General features: G+C 41.3%; 1 protein-coding gene across 1 annotated transcript in view; it reads left to right on the top strand.

Moving 5' to 3' along the window:
* Nucleotides 1-18,321, top strand: part of SEPTIN11 (septin 11) — a 90,784-nt gene extending 72,463 nt beyond the window's left edge. The window contains exons 8-10 of the mRNA XM_023222507.1: nucleotides 8,303-8,435; nucleotides 10,412-10,599; nucleotides 14,106-18,321. Of these exons, the coding sequence (XP_023078275.1) occupies nucleotides 8,303-8,435; nucleotides 10,412-10,599; nucleotides 14,106-14,121 (337 nt within the window). The 3' untranslated portion in view covers nucleotides 14,122-18,321. The remainder of the gene's footprint in view (nucleotides 1-8,302; nucleotides 8,436-10,411; nucleotides 10,600-14,105) is intronic.
* Nucleotides 18,322-18,888: the final 567 nt, after the last annotated feature.

Here is an 18,888-nt window from a genome sequence, read left to right as displayed (position 1 = left end):
TTTTTTGAGACAGAGCCTGGCTCTGTCGCCAGGCTGGAGTGCCTCAGCCTCCCAAAGTGCTGGGATTACAGGTGTGAGCCACCCCGCCTGGCCCCCAGGCTCTTTCTTAATGGGAATTTGAATTCAGGTGTTGTGAGGTGTGTCTGGGCTCTGTGCCTTTACAAATTGAGGGCCATCGTTCCTTGGGGAAAAAAACCTGTTTTTCTCCTCTTTGCTGGCTAGCCCTACAACACACTCTGATGCCTACAAGCTGGCTGATAATAGAACCCGAGGCAGCCTGTGCACAGCAGATTCTGTCCCTGTGGGTCTGTAGGAGGGAGTTTATTTTCTTTTTTTTTTTTGAGATGGAGTCTCGCTCTGTCACCCAGGCTGGAGTGCAGTGGTGGGATCTCGGCTCACTGCAAGCTCCGCCTCCCGGGTTTACGCCATTCTCCTGCCTCAGCCTCCCCAGTAGCTGGGACTACAGGCGCCCACCACCACGCCCGGCTAATTTTTGTATTTTTAGTAGAGACGGGGTTTCACTGTGTTGGCCAGGATGGTCTCGATCTCCTGACCTTGTGATCTGCCCGCCTCGGCCTCCCAAAGTGCTGGGATCAAAGGCGTGAGCCACCGCGCCCAGCCAGGAGGGAGTTTATGCAATTGCTTTAGAGATAGTTTAGGAATGCCTGGGCTTGTCGCCTGGCACTCTGCTACTGAGGAGTTCCACGAGCATGTGTGTATGCAGTGAGAACAAATGCAGAACCCAGACAAGGGGTTTACCAAGAAGTTAACCTCAGGCCAAGGTTGCATCATTCCCTTCTGCCCTGGCGGCTTGCAAAACTGACCATCTCCAACCATGTGAAAGTCACATTCTGAGGCAAGGTGTAGGACACCTTTTTGTGTACACAGGTTTAGCTAATTGAACCTTGAAATGCATTTACCAGAAAACAGTCCTTACAAAGGCAAGTCCACTTTATGGTTACTAAACCTGATGAAACAGTTTCTGTGTGGGAAAGGCCATCTTCACTATTACATAGAATATTTGTTTTCATGCAAAGAGATATGGAAAAAAAAGGAGCTGTTATAAAATTGAATTCGTTTTCCCCTTGCCTTCATTCAAATCCAGACAGTGTTGAAGAGCACTGGGCTAGGAGTCAGGAGTTTGAGTTCAGTTCTTGGTCCTGCTATGCTACAAATTCTTAACCCACCTGGGCCTGAATTTCTTCGTCTGTGAGATGAGGAGCTGATCCAGATCGTGGAATAATTAGATCCAGTAAAAAAAAATTTTTTTCTGTACTGCGTTAGATAGTAAACATTTTAGATTCTACAGGCCAAATGGTCTCTGTCACAACTATTCAGTTCTGCCCTTGTCCGAAAGCAGCCATAGACCGTACTGTGAATGAATGGGCATGGCTGTGTTCCAGTAAAACTTCATTTACAAAAACAGACGGGGGGCCATTTTGGTCCTCAGGCTGTAATTTCCCAACCCCTAGATGAGATCATAACTTGGAGCCTGTGAACTGCCTGCAAAAGTTAGAGTGCATGTGACTGTTTCTTGAGTTTGTTCGAGGTCATTTACCTCTCAAAGTGTTTTACTTCTCAAAATGTTCAGAGCCATTGGCATAGTTGTGTTTCTTTCAACTCGGGAATCTGTGGAATTCTAAGAGTCTATGATGCTACCCTTAGCTATCTACACCACCAGGAAGGGCCCAGTGGCCTAAGTCTTCTGGGACAGGCAAGACCAAGTCCTTCCACCATCTTGACTGGGTTTCTTAGATTCCCTGGGAGCCTGGGGATGGTGAGGATTTCCTGCTGCTGCAGGCCACTAAGTTGTCTGTGTAGCCAGCATTTTAATTAAGGCATTTCCTGCAAGCCCAGAGTAACTGCCCACCAGGAAGAGGTGGAGCTGGGTAGGCCCAGCAGGGCTTCTGCGAGGGAAGCTGCTGGGCCAGCCCACCGCTTTGTTCTCCCTGTTTCAGTGGCTTCAGGATTGGTGAGGGACATCACTGAGGCTGCCTGATGCTTAGAGAGCTTTATCCATATCTTCCATATCTCCCTTCCCCACTTGGATCCATTTCCACTGGCCTGAGTTTTACTTTTTGATGATGAAAAGGGAAACTATATATACACACACACACACACACAATATATATATAATAATTATATATTATATAATATATAATATAATTTATACGATTATAATATAGTATATAATTATATATTATATAAATATATATTATAACATAGTATGTAATTACATATTATATAAATATATATTTTTATATATTATATTATATATTTAAATATAATATATAATTATATACTATATTATAAATATAATTATATTAATAATAACATAATATATGTATATATTATGTATATATAATATAATATATACACACACATTATATATATACACATATATATTACCAAGGCCTTTACTTTTTTCCATATATAAGAAAATTAGAAAAAAGTAGACCTTCTATAAATAAATACCTTCTAACATCTCGATAACTGGGACCAGGTTTTCCATTTTAACTGGAAACAGTTTCTCCTCTTAGACCACTCATTCAAACTCTGGTGTCCCTCCTGGTTTAGGGAAGATCACTTGGTACCAAAAGTTGGCTTTGAATCACATGTCTTGGTAAATAGTGATATGAAATGAATTTGATTTTCCTTTTCTTGGAAACCACTACTTTTATTTTTTTATTTTTATTTTTTATTATACTTTAAGTTCTAGGGTACATGTGCATAACGTGCAGGTTTGTTACATATGTATACATGTGCCATGTTGGTGTGCTGCACCCATCAACTCGTCAGCACCCATCAATTCATCATTTATATCAGGTATAACTCCCCAATGCAATCCCTCCCCCCTCCCCCCTCCCCATGATAGGCCCCAGTGTGTGATGTTCCCCTTCCCGAGTCCAAGTGAGCTCATTGTTCAGTTCCCACCTATGAGTGAGAACATGCGGTGTTTGGTTTTCTCTTCTTGTGACACTTTGCTAAGAATGATGGTTTCCAGCTGCATCCATGTCCCTACAAAGGACGCAAACTCATCCTTTTTTATGGCTGCATAGTATTCCATGGTGTATATGTGCCACATTTTCTTAATCCAGTCTGTCACTGATGGACATTTGGGTTGATTCCAAGTCTTTGCTATTGTGAATAGTGCCGCAATAAACATACGTGTGCATGTGTCTTTGTAGTAGCATAATTTATAATCCTTTGGGTATATACCCAGTAGTGGGATGGCTGGGTCATATGGTACATCTAGTTCTAGATCCTTGAGGAATCGCCATACTGTTTTCCATAATGGTTGAACTAGTTTACAATCCCACCAACAATGTTGGTGGGATTGGAAACCACTACTTTTAAAAGGGCTCAGCCTTTGCCTTTGAAGAATTTCGGGCACCCTCAGCACTTCCTGTGCACCTGAGAGGGAGGAATGGAGTGAGGTGACTCTGTTTGGAGGATGACAAGAGTTAAGGAAAAGCAGAAGCCACAGTTGATTTAAGTGATTTTCCAGAATTTCATCTGCAAAGTCACCATTCCTGGATGTGCTTGGAAGATGGATCTTCCGTGTGAATTTAGGCTGAGCTTGGAGGAGTATAAATCAAGGGCTTAAGGTTTTATTATATTCTCAAAGCACAGGATTTCTGCATGGGTGTGCAGTGAAGTTCATCCTTCCCAGTGAGCATCCTCGTTCACCATTTGTCCTCTGGGCCCCGCTTGTGTTTACAGTACATGTTTGTAAAACAGAGAGTGACCTCTAAGGCCAAGTCTAGTAAGAGGCAGCGCCACTGTGTATGTTACACAGAGTGAGGCAAAAGGAAGAGCAGGGTGTGCACAGAGACGCTGTATTCAAGCCTTGGCATCACACCATGGCAGTAAAGCTAGTGGAGCCCGTCCCTGGGTTGCCTTTAAACCTGCCTGCATTCACACTTGTGTCTTTATTGTCTTGTTACAGAATACATATATAACCAGGCATTCATTTGCTCTTTCCCAAGCCCATCTTTATCCACCTCCCGCGCATGCCCAGCTGCTGCCCTGAAGCCTTGAAACTCATGCTTCTACCATCCAGAGCACCCATACTTCCCTGGACCCAGGCCTCTCCTTCCTCGACCCCAGCCCCTTTCTGGCTGGCATTATAGGGTAGAAGAGGAGATGTTATATGTCTCCCATGAGCTACTCCCTGCTTCCTGTCTCCTGAGAGGCCACTGCGCTTTTCCTAACAGTACCTGCCCAAGCTGCTCTTATCTCACCTTGGAACACCACCATCTCCTTGCTTCACCCCCGTTCAACTCACACAAAACACTCAGTTACCACCATTTTCTCAGAGGCCAACAAGGTCCAGGCCCAGGAGACTCATTTGTTTTTAGGAGTTGCTGGGCCTCCGTACACCAGCCGTGCAATGCAGGAGGTGGAGTTCTTATCTGAGCAAGGCAGCCTGGGCTCAGTCCTGGCTCTGTTACTTCTTTGTTGTGTGACCTGCTCAAATTACCTGTGTGTCCCAAGTTTCTCCATCTATAAAGTGGGAGGTGATAGTAATGTCTACCTTATTGGGTTGTTGTAAGGATGAAATGAATTCATGTTTGTATTGCTCCACTCTACAAATGCTGGTAGAGATTATCATACTCTGGCATGCCCTCCACTAGATGCTTTTAGATAAGAACAGAGAGAGAATTGTACTGTGTGAATCGCCAGAATGAAGGATGAACTGAAGTGTCTGTGTTCATTCTCTTCCTTTGACTTCCACAAGCAAAACCTGCCTCTCCCAAGGGCTGTTAAGAGGAAATTACAAGATAAAATCCTCAATTTCAAATCAATCTAAAATCTTGTGAAAAAGGTACACATTTCTCACTAAGAAAAGGGTATTAGTAACTGTAATTAAAAATTAACTCTGAAGAACTAAAAGTTGCGGAAGATACCACTGAAGAGATGGGTGCAAAGGCTCACATCTGAAATCCCAGCACTCTAGGCTAAGGTAGGAGGATCACTTGAGCTCATGAATTTAAGAACCGCCTGGGCAACATAGGGAGACTTCATCTCCACAAAAAATTTAAAAAAATAATTAGCCTGACATGGTGGCACATGCTTGTGGTTGGTCCCAACTACTGGAGAAGGTGAAGTGGGAAGATCCCTTGAGCCCAGGAGTTCGAGGGTATAGTAAGCATGATCCTGCTCCTGCACTCCAGCCTGGGTGAGACAGTAGGAGCCTGTCTCCAAAAAAAAAAAAAAAAAAAAAAAAAAAAAAAAATCACTTTGGATATCTTTACTGGATATGAGCCAGTTCCCTTTGAACTGATCTTCAATGACTGGGAAATATTAGTGAGGGCTTCTGGTATCTCTAGTGGACAACTCAGCTGGCAGAGGTGTCTGGGAATCTGATTCTGTGGATGCTGTGGCTCTAAGTTGTTTGTAAGTAACTAATTACAGTTGTGATTCCTTGGGGTAAGGTTTTATGGCTTCTTTATTATGTTCCTGATTATTGTTTCCAATGTCAGAGTTCAAAAGCTGGCTCACATCCTAAGACACAATGATACAAGAAGTAGCATTTGTTGAGCCCATTTGCCTGCTCTGGCCCAGGGTGTCAAAACTGCTTCCAGTTTTGCCAATGGCAAAGTTGCTCCTTAGGCTTTCTCTGGAACTAGGCTTTCCAATTTTGGACTGCAAGCTCCACTATAAAAAGCATTTTCCATCATGATCCAGCATACACATTTTGTGTGGTAATGCCTACTCTGAAACTTTTTAACGTACTGGTTAAGACCCACAATTGAGTTGTGATTCATAGTTTCAAAATGTATCTCCAGAAACTGAAGCATAAGATAGCTTGTGGTTGGAACTGAATAAGGCAGAGTCATTTAGTGAGTTCTCAGCATTTAGGGTAGCATTACCCAGAGCACATTCTATCAGTGAATTGCTTAAATTTTCCATGATCAGACAAATTTGGAGGGTTCTAAGACAATCAAGTTAAACAGGTTCTTTTACCCTTGGGCTTCTCAGAGCATTTAAGACAAGCACTACTTAGCAAACTAGTTACATCAAATCACCTGGGAAGCGTTTAAAACTAGCAAACTAGTTACATCAAATCACCTGGGAAGCATTTAAATCTAGACCGTTTTGCCTTACCAGACATCCTGAATCAGCCTCTCAGGGACTGAACTTAGGACTCTGTATTTAGGGAAGTGTATGCAACAAAACGTGCCCAGTGCCCCTGCTGTGTGGCCAAGGTTGAGATCCACCATGCACTGTGAATCTGCTAAAAGGATAGTAGGGGCACCATTCTCCCTTCCGTCTTTTGACGTTGGAGCCCCTCTTTTGGAGATCCTTTCTTGAAATTGGTGGTCTCTGGAATACATTTTGGGTAGCGTTTCTATCAAAGTTTCCGTTGTTTGTTAGAAAGAAGAGGGAGATGTATTCATTATTCTAAAATCAACAAAAACTGAGTTTTCTGTAAAATTTCATAGGAGGGATAAGTCATCCTCTACCTTTGGCAATTCTGACCTAAGTAATAGTGATGAAGAGTTTATTATAAGCTAGTATGCAAAATTTCATGAATTATTTTATACTTCTGTTATCAGTACACTTCTCTATATATCCATCACTATAGATCTTAAACTTGAAGTCCCACTATTGCTATTAATATTAGCCAACACTAACATTGGCCAAACATGTTTTTATCTTGTAAGATAATGTGAAAGCTAAATGTACCTCTGGAAACTCAAAACAATTGTTTATAAACAGGTACTATTGATAGTGGCGAGGGCAAGAGAACTAACTTTTAATAAACTAATAACCGTGTTAATTATTGAAGTAAAAACCAGCCTAAGTAATACGTTTTCTTTTTTTGAGATGGAGTCATGCTCTGTTGTCCAGGCTGGAGTGCAGTGGCATGGTCTCAGCTCACTGCAAGCTCCAATTCCTGGGTTCAAGTGATCCTCCTGCCTCAGCCTCCCAAGTAGCTGGGGTTACAGGCGCTCACCACCACACCCAGCTAATTTTTGTATTTTTAGTAGAGATGGGGGTTTCACCATATTGGCCTCGAACTCATGACCTCAGGTGATCCTCCTGCCTCAGTCTCCCAAAGTGCTGGGATTACAGGCGTGAGCTACCATGCTTGGCCTAATACATTTTCTAATATTAAACTAGTTCTGTAGTTCATTATAGATGTGTGTATCTACATGCATGTATGTTCCTATCACCTGAAGTTCCTTTTTCTTCGTCTAAATGGACAGATGTAAATGGTGTGTGGTAGTACGCATGGTATCGGAGGTCATCCAGAGTGGCTATCCAGTTTGTAGTCTACACTTTGGATGAATTCGGTCCATGGGAAAGGCAGATATACTGCAGATGGTTAATACACAACAGTTGTTGTAGGGAAACAACAAGACAGAGAGAGAAATAGCACCTATAAAATATCAGGAAATGTTTCTGTGTGTATGTGGGGGTGGCAGTGGGGTTGTATTTTCTTAAGCTGTGCTACCAAAGTGATTTCTCTGTAAATATATTTGTTTTGACTTAGAGATAAAGCTGAGCTGTAGCATTCAATGTAGAATATTGGGCTCTAGCTTCCGAGACAGTCAGGAGGAGGATAGAATTGAAAATAAAAATTAAACTTTTCTCCCTGTTCTATTTACAACTGGTAATATAACTTGAAAAGTAGCAATTTTCTACAATACCTTTAAAGGTAATGTTATCTCTTTAGTTTACTTTTGCTGGGTCTGTTTTCCACAATGGGGACTGGAGGGAGATGAGAGGGGAGAGTACCATTTATTTACTGGGCACTGATTATATGTTCGATGTTTTATTCCCTTCCCTTCATTTCATTCTCAGGGTCATATCCCTAGAAGGTAAGTGTCACTGTATCCACGTCTCAGACCTTGGAGGCTGAGGGAGGCTGTGCTTTTCTAAGAACAGCTGGTCAGTTGGTACGGTCTGAATTCAAACCTGGGTCTGTGGGGCTCCAGTGCCTCTTCATTTCTCCCCCTATACCAGGCCTCCTCCATCTTCTCAAATCCTATACCACCTCCACCTCCTCAGCCCAGGTTTTCCCTGTATGAATATATGTAAGATAAAACTTGGCTAGTCAGAGACATACCTTTAGTGCTATGTCATGCTTACTGACGGATTTCTAGTTCTTGATGCACTTGTCTTTCCAACTACAGCATAACTAAAAGCAAAACAGTGTCATTCTACTTATGCTCTAATATGGCAAGCAGCAACTTTATGTTTTGGAAGTAGATGGGTAGAAATTATGTGAACTGAAATTTCTTAGTATACAATTTCATAATGCTGTCCTTGGTTTGTGGATTTTGAATAGTCTTCAGGAGACATATGAAGCAAAAAGGAATGAATTCCTGGGAGAACTGCAGAAGAAAGAAGAAGAAATGAGACAAATGTTTGTTATGAGAGTGAAGGAGAAAGAAGCTGAACTTAAAGAGGCAGAGAAAGAGGTAAGCCATCTGTCCTGCTCCCAAGGGAAAGATTTGTAAGAGGGAGATTTGCGTAATACTTCACACTTTGGAGGATTTCATGATGGTCCAAGTACTTTCTACATGCATTTTGTCACAAGTGACCTACCAACCTGGCCAGAAAAATGGGTCAGATATTCTCATTCCTACCTTACAGATGACAAACAGGTTATAAAAGTTAAAACTATTTTTGTAGTCACATACCTAGTTAGCAGCAAAATCGAGACTAAAACTAGATCTTTGGTCTCCAGATCTGATCACATGGCCTGTGTAGCTCTGTATTTCTTCAATTTACAAGTCTTAAAACATGAGATTTGGGATTCTGGGACTATTATTATCATCTTAGTCTATTAGGCAACTCTTCTAGACTTTGGCACTGTCTGGGGGACATGCTCTGACACAAAGCCTGTACTCCGCGTCTGCACCCGTGCGTCTGCCCTCATGGGGCTCGCACTCCCTGCTCCAGCCTTACCTCAGTTCCCTCCCCTGGCCAGATTAACTGCTTCCTAGAAGTTAACATAGATTTGTACTATAACACTCATCCCATTGTATTTGAGTGTGTGTGTGTGTGTATGTACACTTGTGTGCATAATGTCTATTTCTGCTGGTCGATAATGAGTATCTGAAGTGTTTGACCTATACTCTATACGTTTCTAAGTGAAATTATCGAAATTTCCTCATTTTCTTGTTTTAATTTATTTTATCTAAAAACTACTGAAACTTAGAGGCTATTTAAATAGCTAAGCACTCAAGATGGTTTTGCTGCAGAGAAAGTTCAGCCTTATTTGCTGTTGGCTTCAAGAACCAAGGGGATGCTGGGTAAAAAAATCTAAAATTATCTGGAATTCCTTCCTTTCCTTTTCTTTTTCATTTCCTTTCTTCTTCCTTTCCTTTTCTTCTTCCCTTTCCTTCCCTCAAGGGCCAGAAATTTCCCAACACATTGTTTAAGTAGCTAATTCATAATGCTTATATATATATACACACACACACGCGCACATATATACATATGTATATATACACACACACACATATATGTAGTCATTGTATATATCTCTAAGTAAATGTTTTTTATACATTTTGAAAAAGGACCAGAGATAAAGAGCCAATTTTACCACTGGGGTGAGTTTTTTGTTAGGATCATAATTAATTTTGGCCGGGTGCGGTGGTTCATACCTGTAATCCCAGCACCTTGGGATGCCAAGGCGGGAGGATCACGAGGTCAGGAGTTCGAGACCAGCCTGGCCAATATGGTGAAACCCCGTCTCTACTAAAGATACAAAAATTAGCTGGGCGTGGTGGCGCATGCCCATAATCCCAGCTACTTGGAAGGCAGAAGCAGGAGAATTGCTTGAACCCGGGAGACAGAGGTTGCAGTGAGCTGAGATTGAGTCACTGCTCTCCAGCCTGGGCAACAGAGCGAAGGAATCTTTAGTCCAAGGAGTTCAAGTGTCACAGGATTCTGGGTCTCTGAGGGATGTTCTTCAGCCTCCCAGCCCAGCTCATCCAGGAAGTCAACAAAATGGTACTTTACACCTGTAATTAAAGCCAGTGCAGCCACATGACACATGTTTATTTGTTTGTATTCTTTTTTTTGAGATGGAGTCTCACTCTGTCACCCAGGCTGGGGTGCAGTGGTGCGATCTCAGCTCACTGCAACCTCCACCTCCCGGGTTCAAGCAATTCTCTGCCTCAGCCTCCTGTAGCAGGGATTATAGATGCCCGTCACCACGCCTGGCTAATTTTTGTATTTTTAGTAGAGATGGGGTTTCACCATCTTGGCCAGGCTGGTCTTGAACTCCTGACCTCGTGATCCACCCGCCTCAGCCTCCCAAAGTGCTGGGATAGCAGGAGTGAGCCACCATGCCTGGCCATGTTTTGTTTTTTGAACAGATCCAAAGAACTTTACATCGAATGGATTTTTGTTCTGTTCACCAAGCCTGTCTTCTTTGTCTCTCCAGCTTCATGAGAAGTTTGACCTTCTAAAGCGGACACACCAAGAAGAAAAGAAGAAAGTGGAAGACAAGAAGAAGGAGCTTGAGGAGGAGGTGAACAACTTCCAGAAGAAGAAAGCAGCGGCTCAGTTACTACAGTCCCAGGCCCAGCAATCTGGGGCCCAGCAAACCAAGAAAGACAAGGATAAGAAAAAGTAAGCAGGTGTCACCCCCATGTATTGGGGACCTCTAACAGTTTATTCTTCTTGCATGTCTCTACTTTTCCCATTTACAGACTGGAAACTGGTCTTTTACCAGAAAGATAAAAGCAAGTATTTTCTCTACAGTGCAGGGAAGATGATGAAGGTTTTTAAAATATTTTTAAAAGGTACACAAAGATTGATTTATAAAACTTGACCACATTGACCGAGCAATCAGGCCTGGAGGAACCTGTTGTCTCCAGTAGCATCTTCCACACCAACACTAGGAGTCTCAAAGAAGACAGGTTGATGTCTCTTCAGCACCCTCTGAAGACAATTCTCATGACTCTTGATAGAGAGCGTCTTAAAATCACAGTTGTTAAAATTATTTTCCTATTCTGTGTTGTAAGACTTCGTAAGCCAGTCACTGAAAGTCTCGTTCCCAAAATGAAACATTTGGAAGAGCTGCTAGTGGCCACTAGTTTCCTCTAAATTCAATATGATGAATTGTTTTATTGTGAAATGGGATCCTAATGCCTATCCAGTTGACACCTCTGCCAACCCTCAAGCCAAACCTAAACCCACTCATAAAAGGTTTTTTAAATAGGGTCTTAATGTCATGTGCCAAAAGGTCAGATTCTGCTCTTGAGTTAGTCACTCCCTATGATACTCCAGTAGCAGCTGCCTGAAACCAGGGGGAGATTTAGCCCTGCCTTGACATTCTCCTGTGATTTGAAGCTGTCCTTTGAATCATCAGAAAGCCTAGTTTTATGTTAGTAGCTATCGGTTTTGACAGGAAGGTATCTCAGTGGCAGATATGCAGATGCCGCCCTCCTTTGTCTAATGTGCGGTGCTTTTAGGGCAGCTATTTAATATAAAGCAACTCAGAACTTGTTTCAGGAAGTCTTGCTCTTTCGCCTTACATGCGGAGGTTCTAGGGAAAAAGCTGACCATAAGTAAACAAAAACATTGATACTCAAGCACATAAAGAATTACATTCTTTAAACACAGAGTACACAGGATCAAGTCTCTGCACAGTAACTGAGATGTGTTATATGGAAGAGTGAGCACAGTGCTGCTGTTGTCCACTTAGTCTTGATGAATGTGCAGTAGGCTAACCCCTAAGAAATCTCATGTTGCCTGCAGTAACAATAAAAATGGACTGCTACAATGACATACTGAGAGAGTTTTAAATCATGCTTTACCAACTCTGACATTCTGAGCTCTGAGACAGCAGAAAATGTATCACCAGAGCAAGGGAGGAGGCAAATATTCTGAACAATAGTAGAAGTGGTTGTGATTTTGTTTGGAGTTGGCACAGATCCAAGTGACCAAAGGAATTCAAGGCCCAAAATTTAGTTATGCTGGATTAATTCTGAGAGTAACAACCACATAGATTATAATCTAGTTTAAGAAAACCCTTTGTAACTATGCATTGTTGGGAGAGCATCTAACACTCGTGGTGATGTTCCCCATGCAGAGACTCAGAGATTACAGTGACTCTTCCAGTGAAGACAGATGAAAGCCATTTGGCATTGTACCTTTGTTAATCCAGACTAACCAAGGATATAGGGGGGTGTGTGTGGGGGTGTGTGTGTGGGTGGGTGTGTGTACACATACATCTATAGGTATGAATGAGACAAAAAGCTGCTGACTTAGAGCTTAGGAAACCCAAAGTCAAGTTTTTCTTTTCACCCTGAAGCACTCAGTGCATAAAGGTTCGAGTTTTAAAACTAAGAATGTTTCTAAAAGACCAGCAATGTTAAAAGAGTATTTCGTGTATCCTAGACGTGCCTTTAAGCAATAAAAATTCCAAGAACTGATCATTATTGTGCCTCCATTTTAAAAAAGTTTATTTAGTAACAAACTTCCCAGTGTAGGGAGGTTTTTCCTTGCCCTTTTGAACATGTTAGGTTATTTTCTTCCTATCCTGGGGCCTTACCAATGTGCAATGCTTTCAAAGTTTCTGTGAAGCCTGTGTGGATTCTATTTTAGCTTATTTATATATTCTCATTTATTTTGAAGGATATTATACTTAATTTGGTTCAGAGTAGTAACAAGGTTTTGCTCCTGACAATGGCACATATTGTTTGTGTAACTTTTTCTAGGTCCTTACCCTTTTCCACACTTTGCATTTGTACAGTGAAAGCAACTGCCAGTGGAGGCCTGAAGTGTCAAAGTAAAAAAAAAAAAAAAAAAAAAATCACACCTTTTACTGCCAGAGGCAGTGGACTGTGTTGTTTAGAGGGACTGCAGAAAGACAGTGGCCAGGCTAGATAGAGCAGCACTTTGAAAAGAGCTGGGAAGATGCCTCTTAGCATAGCTGGAGCAGATATAGGAGTTACCGTTTAGGAGCTGGCTTTGTTGTAAGTAGAAAATGAAAAGGCAGATGCTTACTTATTTACCTGCTATGTGTCCACCTCAAAGCCTAACTTAGTTTTTCTAATAGTTTTAAATTCTCTTTTTTCTATTCTAATGACACGCTCCTTTTTTAATGTAGGTAAGGCTTTATACTTCTCCTTGACCTGTAGTGGCATGAGAGTGTATAACATTTCCTAAGATGACAGGCAAAGTAGAACTAATCCTGGCACTGCCATGAGCTGGCCCCACCTTCTGCCATCTCTGGCCACCGAGTCACTTTCCTTGTTTGCGGCTATACCACAGTGGTGGGACTGCGCAGGGTAAGCTGGTCACTGGACAGTGTTTCCCTTCTCTGAAAACTGTCTGCACAATTGCCAGCAGCCATTTGCTGGTTAAGCTGCATCTATCCCAAAAGACAGTTTTAAAATTCATCATTCTAAAACCATACCTGTTTACCCAACCATCCACTCATCTTTAAAAAAAAAATTGTTTTGATTCTTGCTAAGGAATAAGGTCGCATGTTTTGCACTTGCCTAAGATTAGACACATGGGCCGTGGGTTTGGCATTGCTTTGTACCTAGAAGAGGGGGAAAGCTCCTGGCATTGCTATATCTGTAACCATTACAGTGATTGTCTTTTTTTCCCCCTACCCAACTAGATTAATAGCATGTCCTCCATTCACTATGTAATTTCAATCCCTAAACTGCTTTGGACCTTTTCTTTAAGTCAGTTGTACAAAGGCATTTATTGTATATTTATTCTCTGACGCCTTCAGCAGCTCAGAAGTGGAAGATGAAGCTCCTATTCAGTACTAATGGGATACCCAAACCTAATGGATAATGGTTTTGTGTTATTTGAGAAAACAAAAGCTAAACAGTAAATCCTCCCACTAGACATGCAGTGGTTTCAAGAAGTCACTTGTGAATTCTAAATTACATACAAATGGAAACTAACCGTATGTCTTTAATTCAGTATTAAATTTTGCTTTTGCTTGTCATGTAGAGTAGCCTTCTCAAATTTTTGGTTTTAATTTCTGTCAATTCCATAATCATTGCATGAGCATTCACCATCGCTGAATGCTGGTGCTGTCGCTCCTAATTTTCCTTTCTTTTTAATTTATTATTATTTCTAACTTTTTTGTTTTGTTTTTTAACTTGCAGTGCAAGCTTCACATAAAGCCTGGCAAGCCAAGGATGTTCCCGCATTCACCTGCTTTTGCAGTAATATCGTATCTCTGCCATGTGTGTTCTTTATTTTTATTTATTTTTTTTTTTTTTTTTTTACCCTTCTTCAAACACCAGTAACTATTATTAACTCGTTTGCTGAATGTTGTTGGGTGGTAGAAAATGATAGAACAAGGGAATAACCGCAAATGCTCTGTGCAGCTGGACTCTGTTTCCGGAAAGTAAATGATTTGCTTTTTATGCCTGTTCTGAATGGCAGCACGAAGCAGGCCTGTTACTTGTATGTCGCTTTGGACAGAGGAAAGTGGGGTAAAATGCTACCTGTACGTCTGACATGAAAACTTCTCACCACCTCAGCAGCTGAACTAAAAACCTGAATAGCCATGACAAGAGTTTGCATTTTCTTGTTTTCTTGATGATTCATCTCCATGAGTGCACAATCCCTGAACTCACTGTCTTTTCTCCACACTTGTCCCAAGCCAAGGTAGATTTGTATGTAGACAGACGAGTGAGCAAGCATTATATTTTATTTTTACACTTGCATGACATTTTCATTTTAATCAATAACATTATTTGGCCTGAGCTTGTGGGTCTGTTCAGACTGTCTCCTCTCATGGTTTGAAACTGCATCTGAATGCCTGCCTTCAAATCCTGGCCAAGTTGGAGTAGACAGGCATGAGAAAACTATGATTATGTTCACATTTACTGGTGCATCCTTGATCCTCTCACAGATAGAGGTCTTAAAGTTTGAATCATGTAACATTGGTTAGTAGAAGAACCTTCTACTAAGGATGATGGGCTTTCTACAACCTGCTTACCACTGACAGTAAGGAATCTTTCGTAAACACACAGTTTATGAAACACACAGTTTGTTCCCAGTGGGCTTAGAGGGAGGACCTGATGACTGATTCCAGGATACTTGTACTTCTAATACAATTTTTCCCTAATCATGAGAAAATTTCCAGATACTTCCCTTAGAAAATTTGCTATAAACTCCGTATCATTGGTAGCACGAATTTGAGGGAGACCTTGTCAACTTTAAGGTGGAGATAGGAAGGACCACAACATGACCCGTAAGTGAAGAAGGTAGACATTTCATATTCAGCTTCCTTGCTTAGTCTCCTTTCAGTATTTGGCAATAAAAGAAAGAAGAAATAGAACAACTGAAGTCTCAAATCATTGTCTGGAGTATTCCTCACCTTGGCTAGCTCCACCTGCTCTTTGTCTAAGGCCCTTGCCTCATCAGGGATTGGAGCGGACCCACATGCCAGAACCTATACTACATGCCTAATTTGTATGGAAAAGTGCATATTTCATCTCTTTTCTACACTGTTCCTTTCTGATGCTTATCCTTTCATCTGTGTGATTGTTTTTTTCCCCTCTACTAACAAGATCCTCCAGCTTTCTCTCTACATGTAGAAAGGATAACATTGCTCATGAACCCACTTCCCCTCCACATTTTCCTCACTGGTTGGTTAGAGATTAAGTAAATAGGATAGAATATGCTGCATCTCCCCTGACACACACTTTCTTTTTTAAATGAACAAGTCTCTATTTTGATTTCAGCAAAGACTTTTTCTCCTTCTCTTTGTCCTCAACCATACTTAGAGGAAAGAAGGAATGGTCTTCCATGAACAGATTATGCTTAATTAAGCAAAGTAAGGAAATTAGTTTCGTGGAAGCCTAAACAAAGCTGGAATAGAAACTACACACTAGACACAGCAGCAGTCATAGTCTTCACACGTTTAGGAGCTACTGGACCAACATCCTTGTTTTTGCTTCTGTTTTGTTTTTAAATAATTCTAGTCTGGAGCTAACTGTGGAGCAGCCGAATAGTAGCTGGCATGTTGATTCAAACCATGGGCTGAATTTGCTCGTAGGCTGTGCATCAGACAAAAGCTTGAAGATTTGTGTTGTATGCTTGTTCCAACCACCGCTTGTGTGAGCATTTTTGTGGCTCGTACAGAAAGTACACTTTTAAATTGTTTCTTGCATCACTAAAATTTTTTTTAAATAAGCATAACAGCGAAAGGCATCCAGCTGACTTTTTGACTACAAGATTGTTGGTTGGATTGACTTTTTTGCATTAAAATTTTCCCAGCAAAATAAATCATATGGCGAGTCAGAGAATAAAAAGTCAAAAGAAACAAATAGAAGCTTTTTTTTTTTTTTTTTAATGTATTGCTTCTGAACTTTTTTCTGCCACTGGTCCCCGGCCCTGTTTAGTTTGTTATTGCTGCTCTTCTTTTTTCTTTCTGTATCTATGCCTTTTTTCACAGTAGTCCTTGGCTCTGCACGGAATAAATGATACCCTCAAATCTAATTGGATGTGCTTTCGCCTTTGCATGTAAGTACAGTAGTAAGAAACCTTTGAGATCTTTCTGACTTTTCAAAATTAGAGAAAGCAAGTGGGATGGATGGATTTTTTTTTCTTTTCAAGGGGGGGCAGGAAGATAATGGTTTGAGTAGACTTTGTTTTTGTCTTTAAAAAAAAAAAAACTAAATATATTTAAAAGGCCACATTTATATTTTTTTCACAAGAACCACATAATAAATTCCACTTCTTGACCTGAATTTGGAAATCCGAAATTACCAATCCAGGCCAGTTGTGGTGGCTCATACCTGTAATCCCAGCACTTTGAGAGGCTGAGGTGGGCAGATCACTTGAGGCCTGTAATCCCAGCACTTTGGGAGGCCGAGGCAGGCGGATCACGAGGTCAGGAGATCAAGACCATCCTGGCCAACATGGTGAAATCCCGTCTCTACAAAAAATACAAAAATATAGCCAGGCGTGGTGGCGCTTGCCTGTAGTCCCAGCTACCTGGGAGGCTAAGGCAGGAGAATTGCTTGAACTTGGGAGATGGAGGTTGCAGTGAGCCAAGACTGCGCCGCTGCATTCCAACCTGGGTGATGGAGTGAGACTCTCCAGAGAGAAAAAAAAAAAAAGAAATTATTAATCCCTGCCTGTGCTCTACATAGCCTCATGGGCATCATTGGATAGTTCAGAGGGCCCTTGATTCCGGCAAGGCAAGTAAATCCAGAATGAGAAATTACCATCTTCTACTAGAGAAAACCAAGAGAAAAAATTTTATGCTAGGATGCCTTTATGACCGCTTAATTTTTTTATCTTAGTCCAGTGGTCTCTTCCTGGTGCTAACTGCTGACAGTGGCCACCTCTTTTTTGGGGGGTGAGGGGCCTACATAACTCTAGCTGGCCTTCCCTCACATCTTTTTTTAAAACATAATGGCCATCTTTTTGCTTCTTCTGAACTTTAGATCTCCATAACACACGTACTGTAGAATGTGATGGAGAAGCATTGATGAGAATTTATGGGCAGTTCAGACTGTTTTCCCAACTTAGGCTCTTTATAAATTGGTTAAGGTTTTCTCCTTTTAAAGGGCATTTCAACAATGGGAATTATTTAATGTAACAGTGGGTACAGATTACTTATCTTCCTTCTCTGCTCTGTGACTCACCAGCAGTAACACACTCTCCACATCTTGTGCACCTCAAATGAACAGACTTGGTTTCCTTGCTTTCTTGACATTTCCATGACTGTTTCACATACAAACTATTGAGTGAGGTTTTTCAGCTGTTACCGACCCACGTCCTAATGTCTCTGTGTGGTCCTGCAAAAACTGTCCATTCCCACCCCTTTGCTTTGCCATTTGCAAGTGTCTGGAATTGTCAAGTCTCAGCTTTGAAAAGTCCTGGTTCCACTGACAGGACACATTCGTTAGTCGGAATTAAGACCTACAAAGTCTAGTTTGTATGTAGGTATGAAGGGAATTTTTTAAATAAATTGAAAAGCTGTGAACAGCAGTAGAACTTTGTCTATTTCTTAATTTTAAAATATGCTGTTATGCCTTAAACTGTAGTTGTAGATCCTTGTCATTTTGCTGTTTGAAAATAACCAATGTGTTTTCTAAAACTGTTGTGTAATCTACTTTCAGTGTTAATGCAGAATTGTCATATATGTAAGCTGCATGTTAGACATTTGTCTTTTTTTAAAAACTAAAGTAATTGTATTGATGTGAAGCATATCATTTTTTCAAATATGAAAGTAATCACTTAGCAACATGCTTGGTAATTTGGCATCTGTTAAGGTAGGAGAGTGGTGAACAGGTTCTATGCATATATCACTAGTGCCAAGACATAAAGCAGGGGAAAATATATTTTTACCCAAACATTGTTTGTGTGCCCTTTTCTGTGAGTTCTTTGTAGTCGCTGCTTGGTTTGCATATGCACACGTGCTTACTGGATAAAAGAAACAGAGATAAAAGTCTCATGCTTTCCTGCCTTGTGTGGTGGACTTCAAATGGCTGCCGTCTGGGTTACACCAGTTTCTCAAAGATACTTGCCATGTGCTGTCCTGTACTTCACATATCATGCTGTCACCTTTTTTCCCCAATCCTGTCCCTGTCCACCCTGCCAATTCATGTGCCTTGGTGCCCAGCTGAGGCATCGTCTTCTTCACTGGCCTCCTCTTCCCTGCTGCTGCTCACCCTCCCTTCGAGCTCAAGGAAGTCACCCCGTTAACTGACACACTGCTGTTCTTTCACAGCTTATTGTAGAGAAGCTCCTTTTTTTCTTAAGCCATTAAGAATCAAATTTGAATCTGAACTTTTCTTTTTTCTCTTCTGTAGCTTCTTCTTTATGTAACCATCCTGTTGACAAGCCCTACTCTCTCCTAATGGACATAGAGCATTAGAAGAGCAGGAGCTGTCTGTTCACACGTGTTGGGGAAGAGTTACCTCA

The sequence above is a fragment of the Piliocolobus tephrosceles genome, chromosome 3 (assembly GCF_002776525.5).
Source record: "Piliocolobus tephrosceles isolate RC106 chromosome 3, ASM277652v3, whole genome shotgun sequence".
Taxonomy (NCBI): Eukaryota; Metazoa; Chordata; class Mammalia; order Primates; family Cercopithecidae; genus Piliocolobus; species Piliocolobus tephrosceles.
The sequence above is the reverse complement of the archived record's forward strand: the minus strand, read 5'-3'. Positions and strand labels throughout refer to the sequence as shown.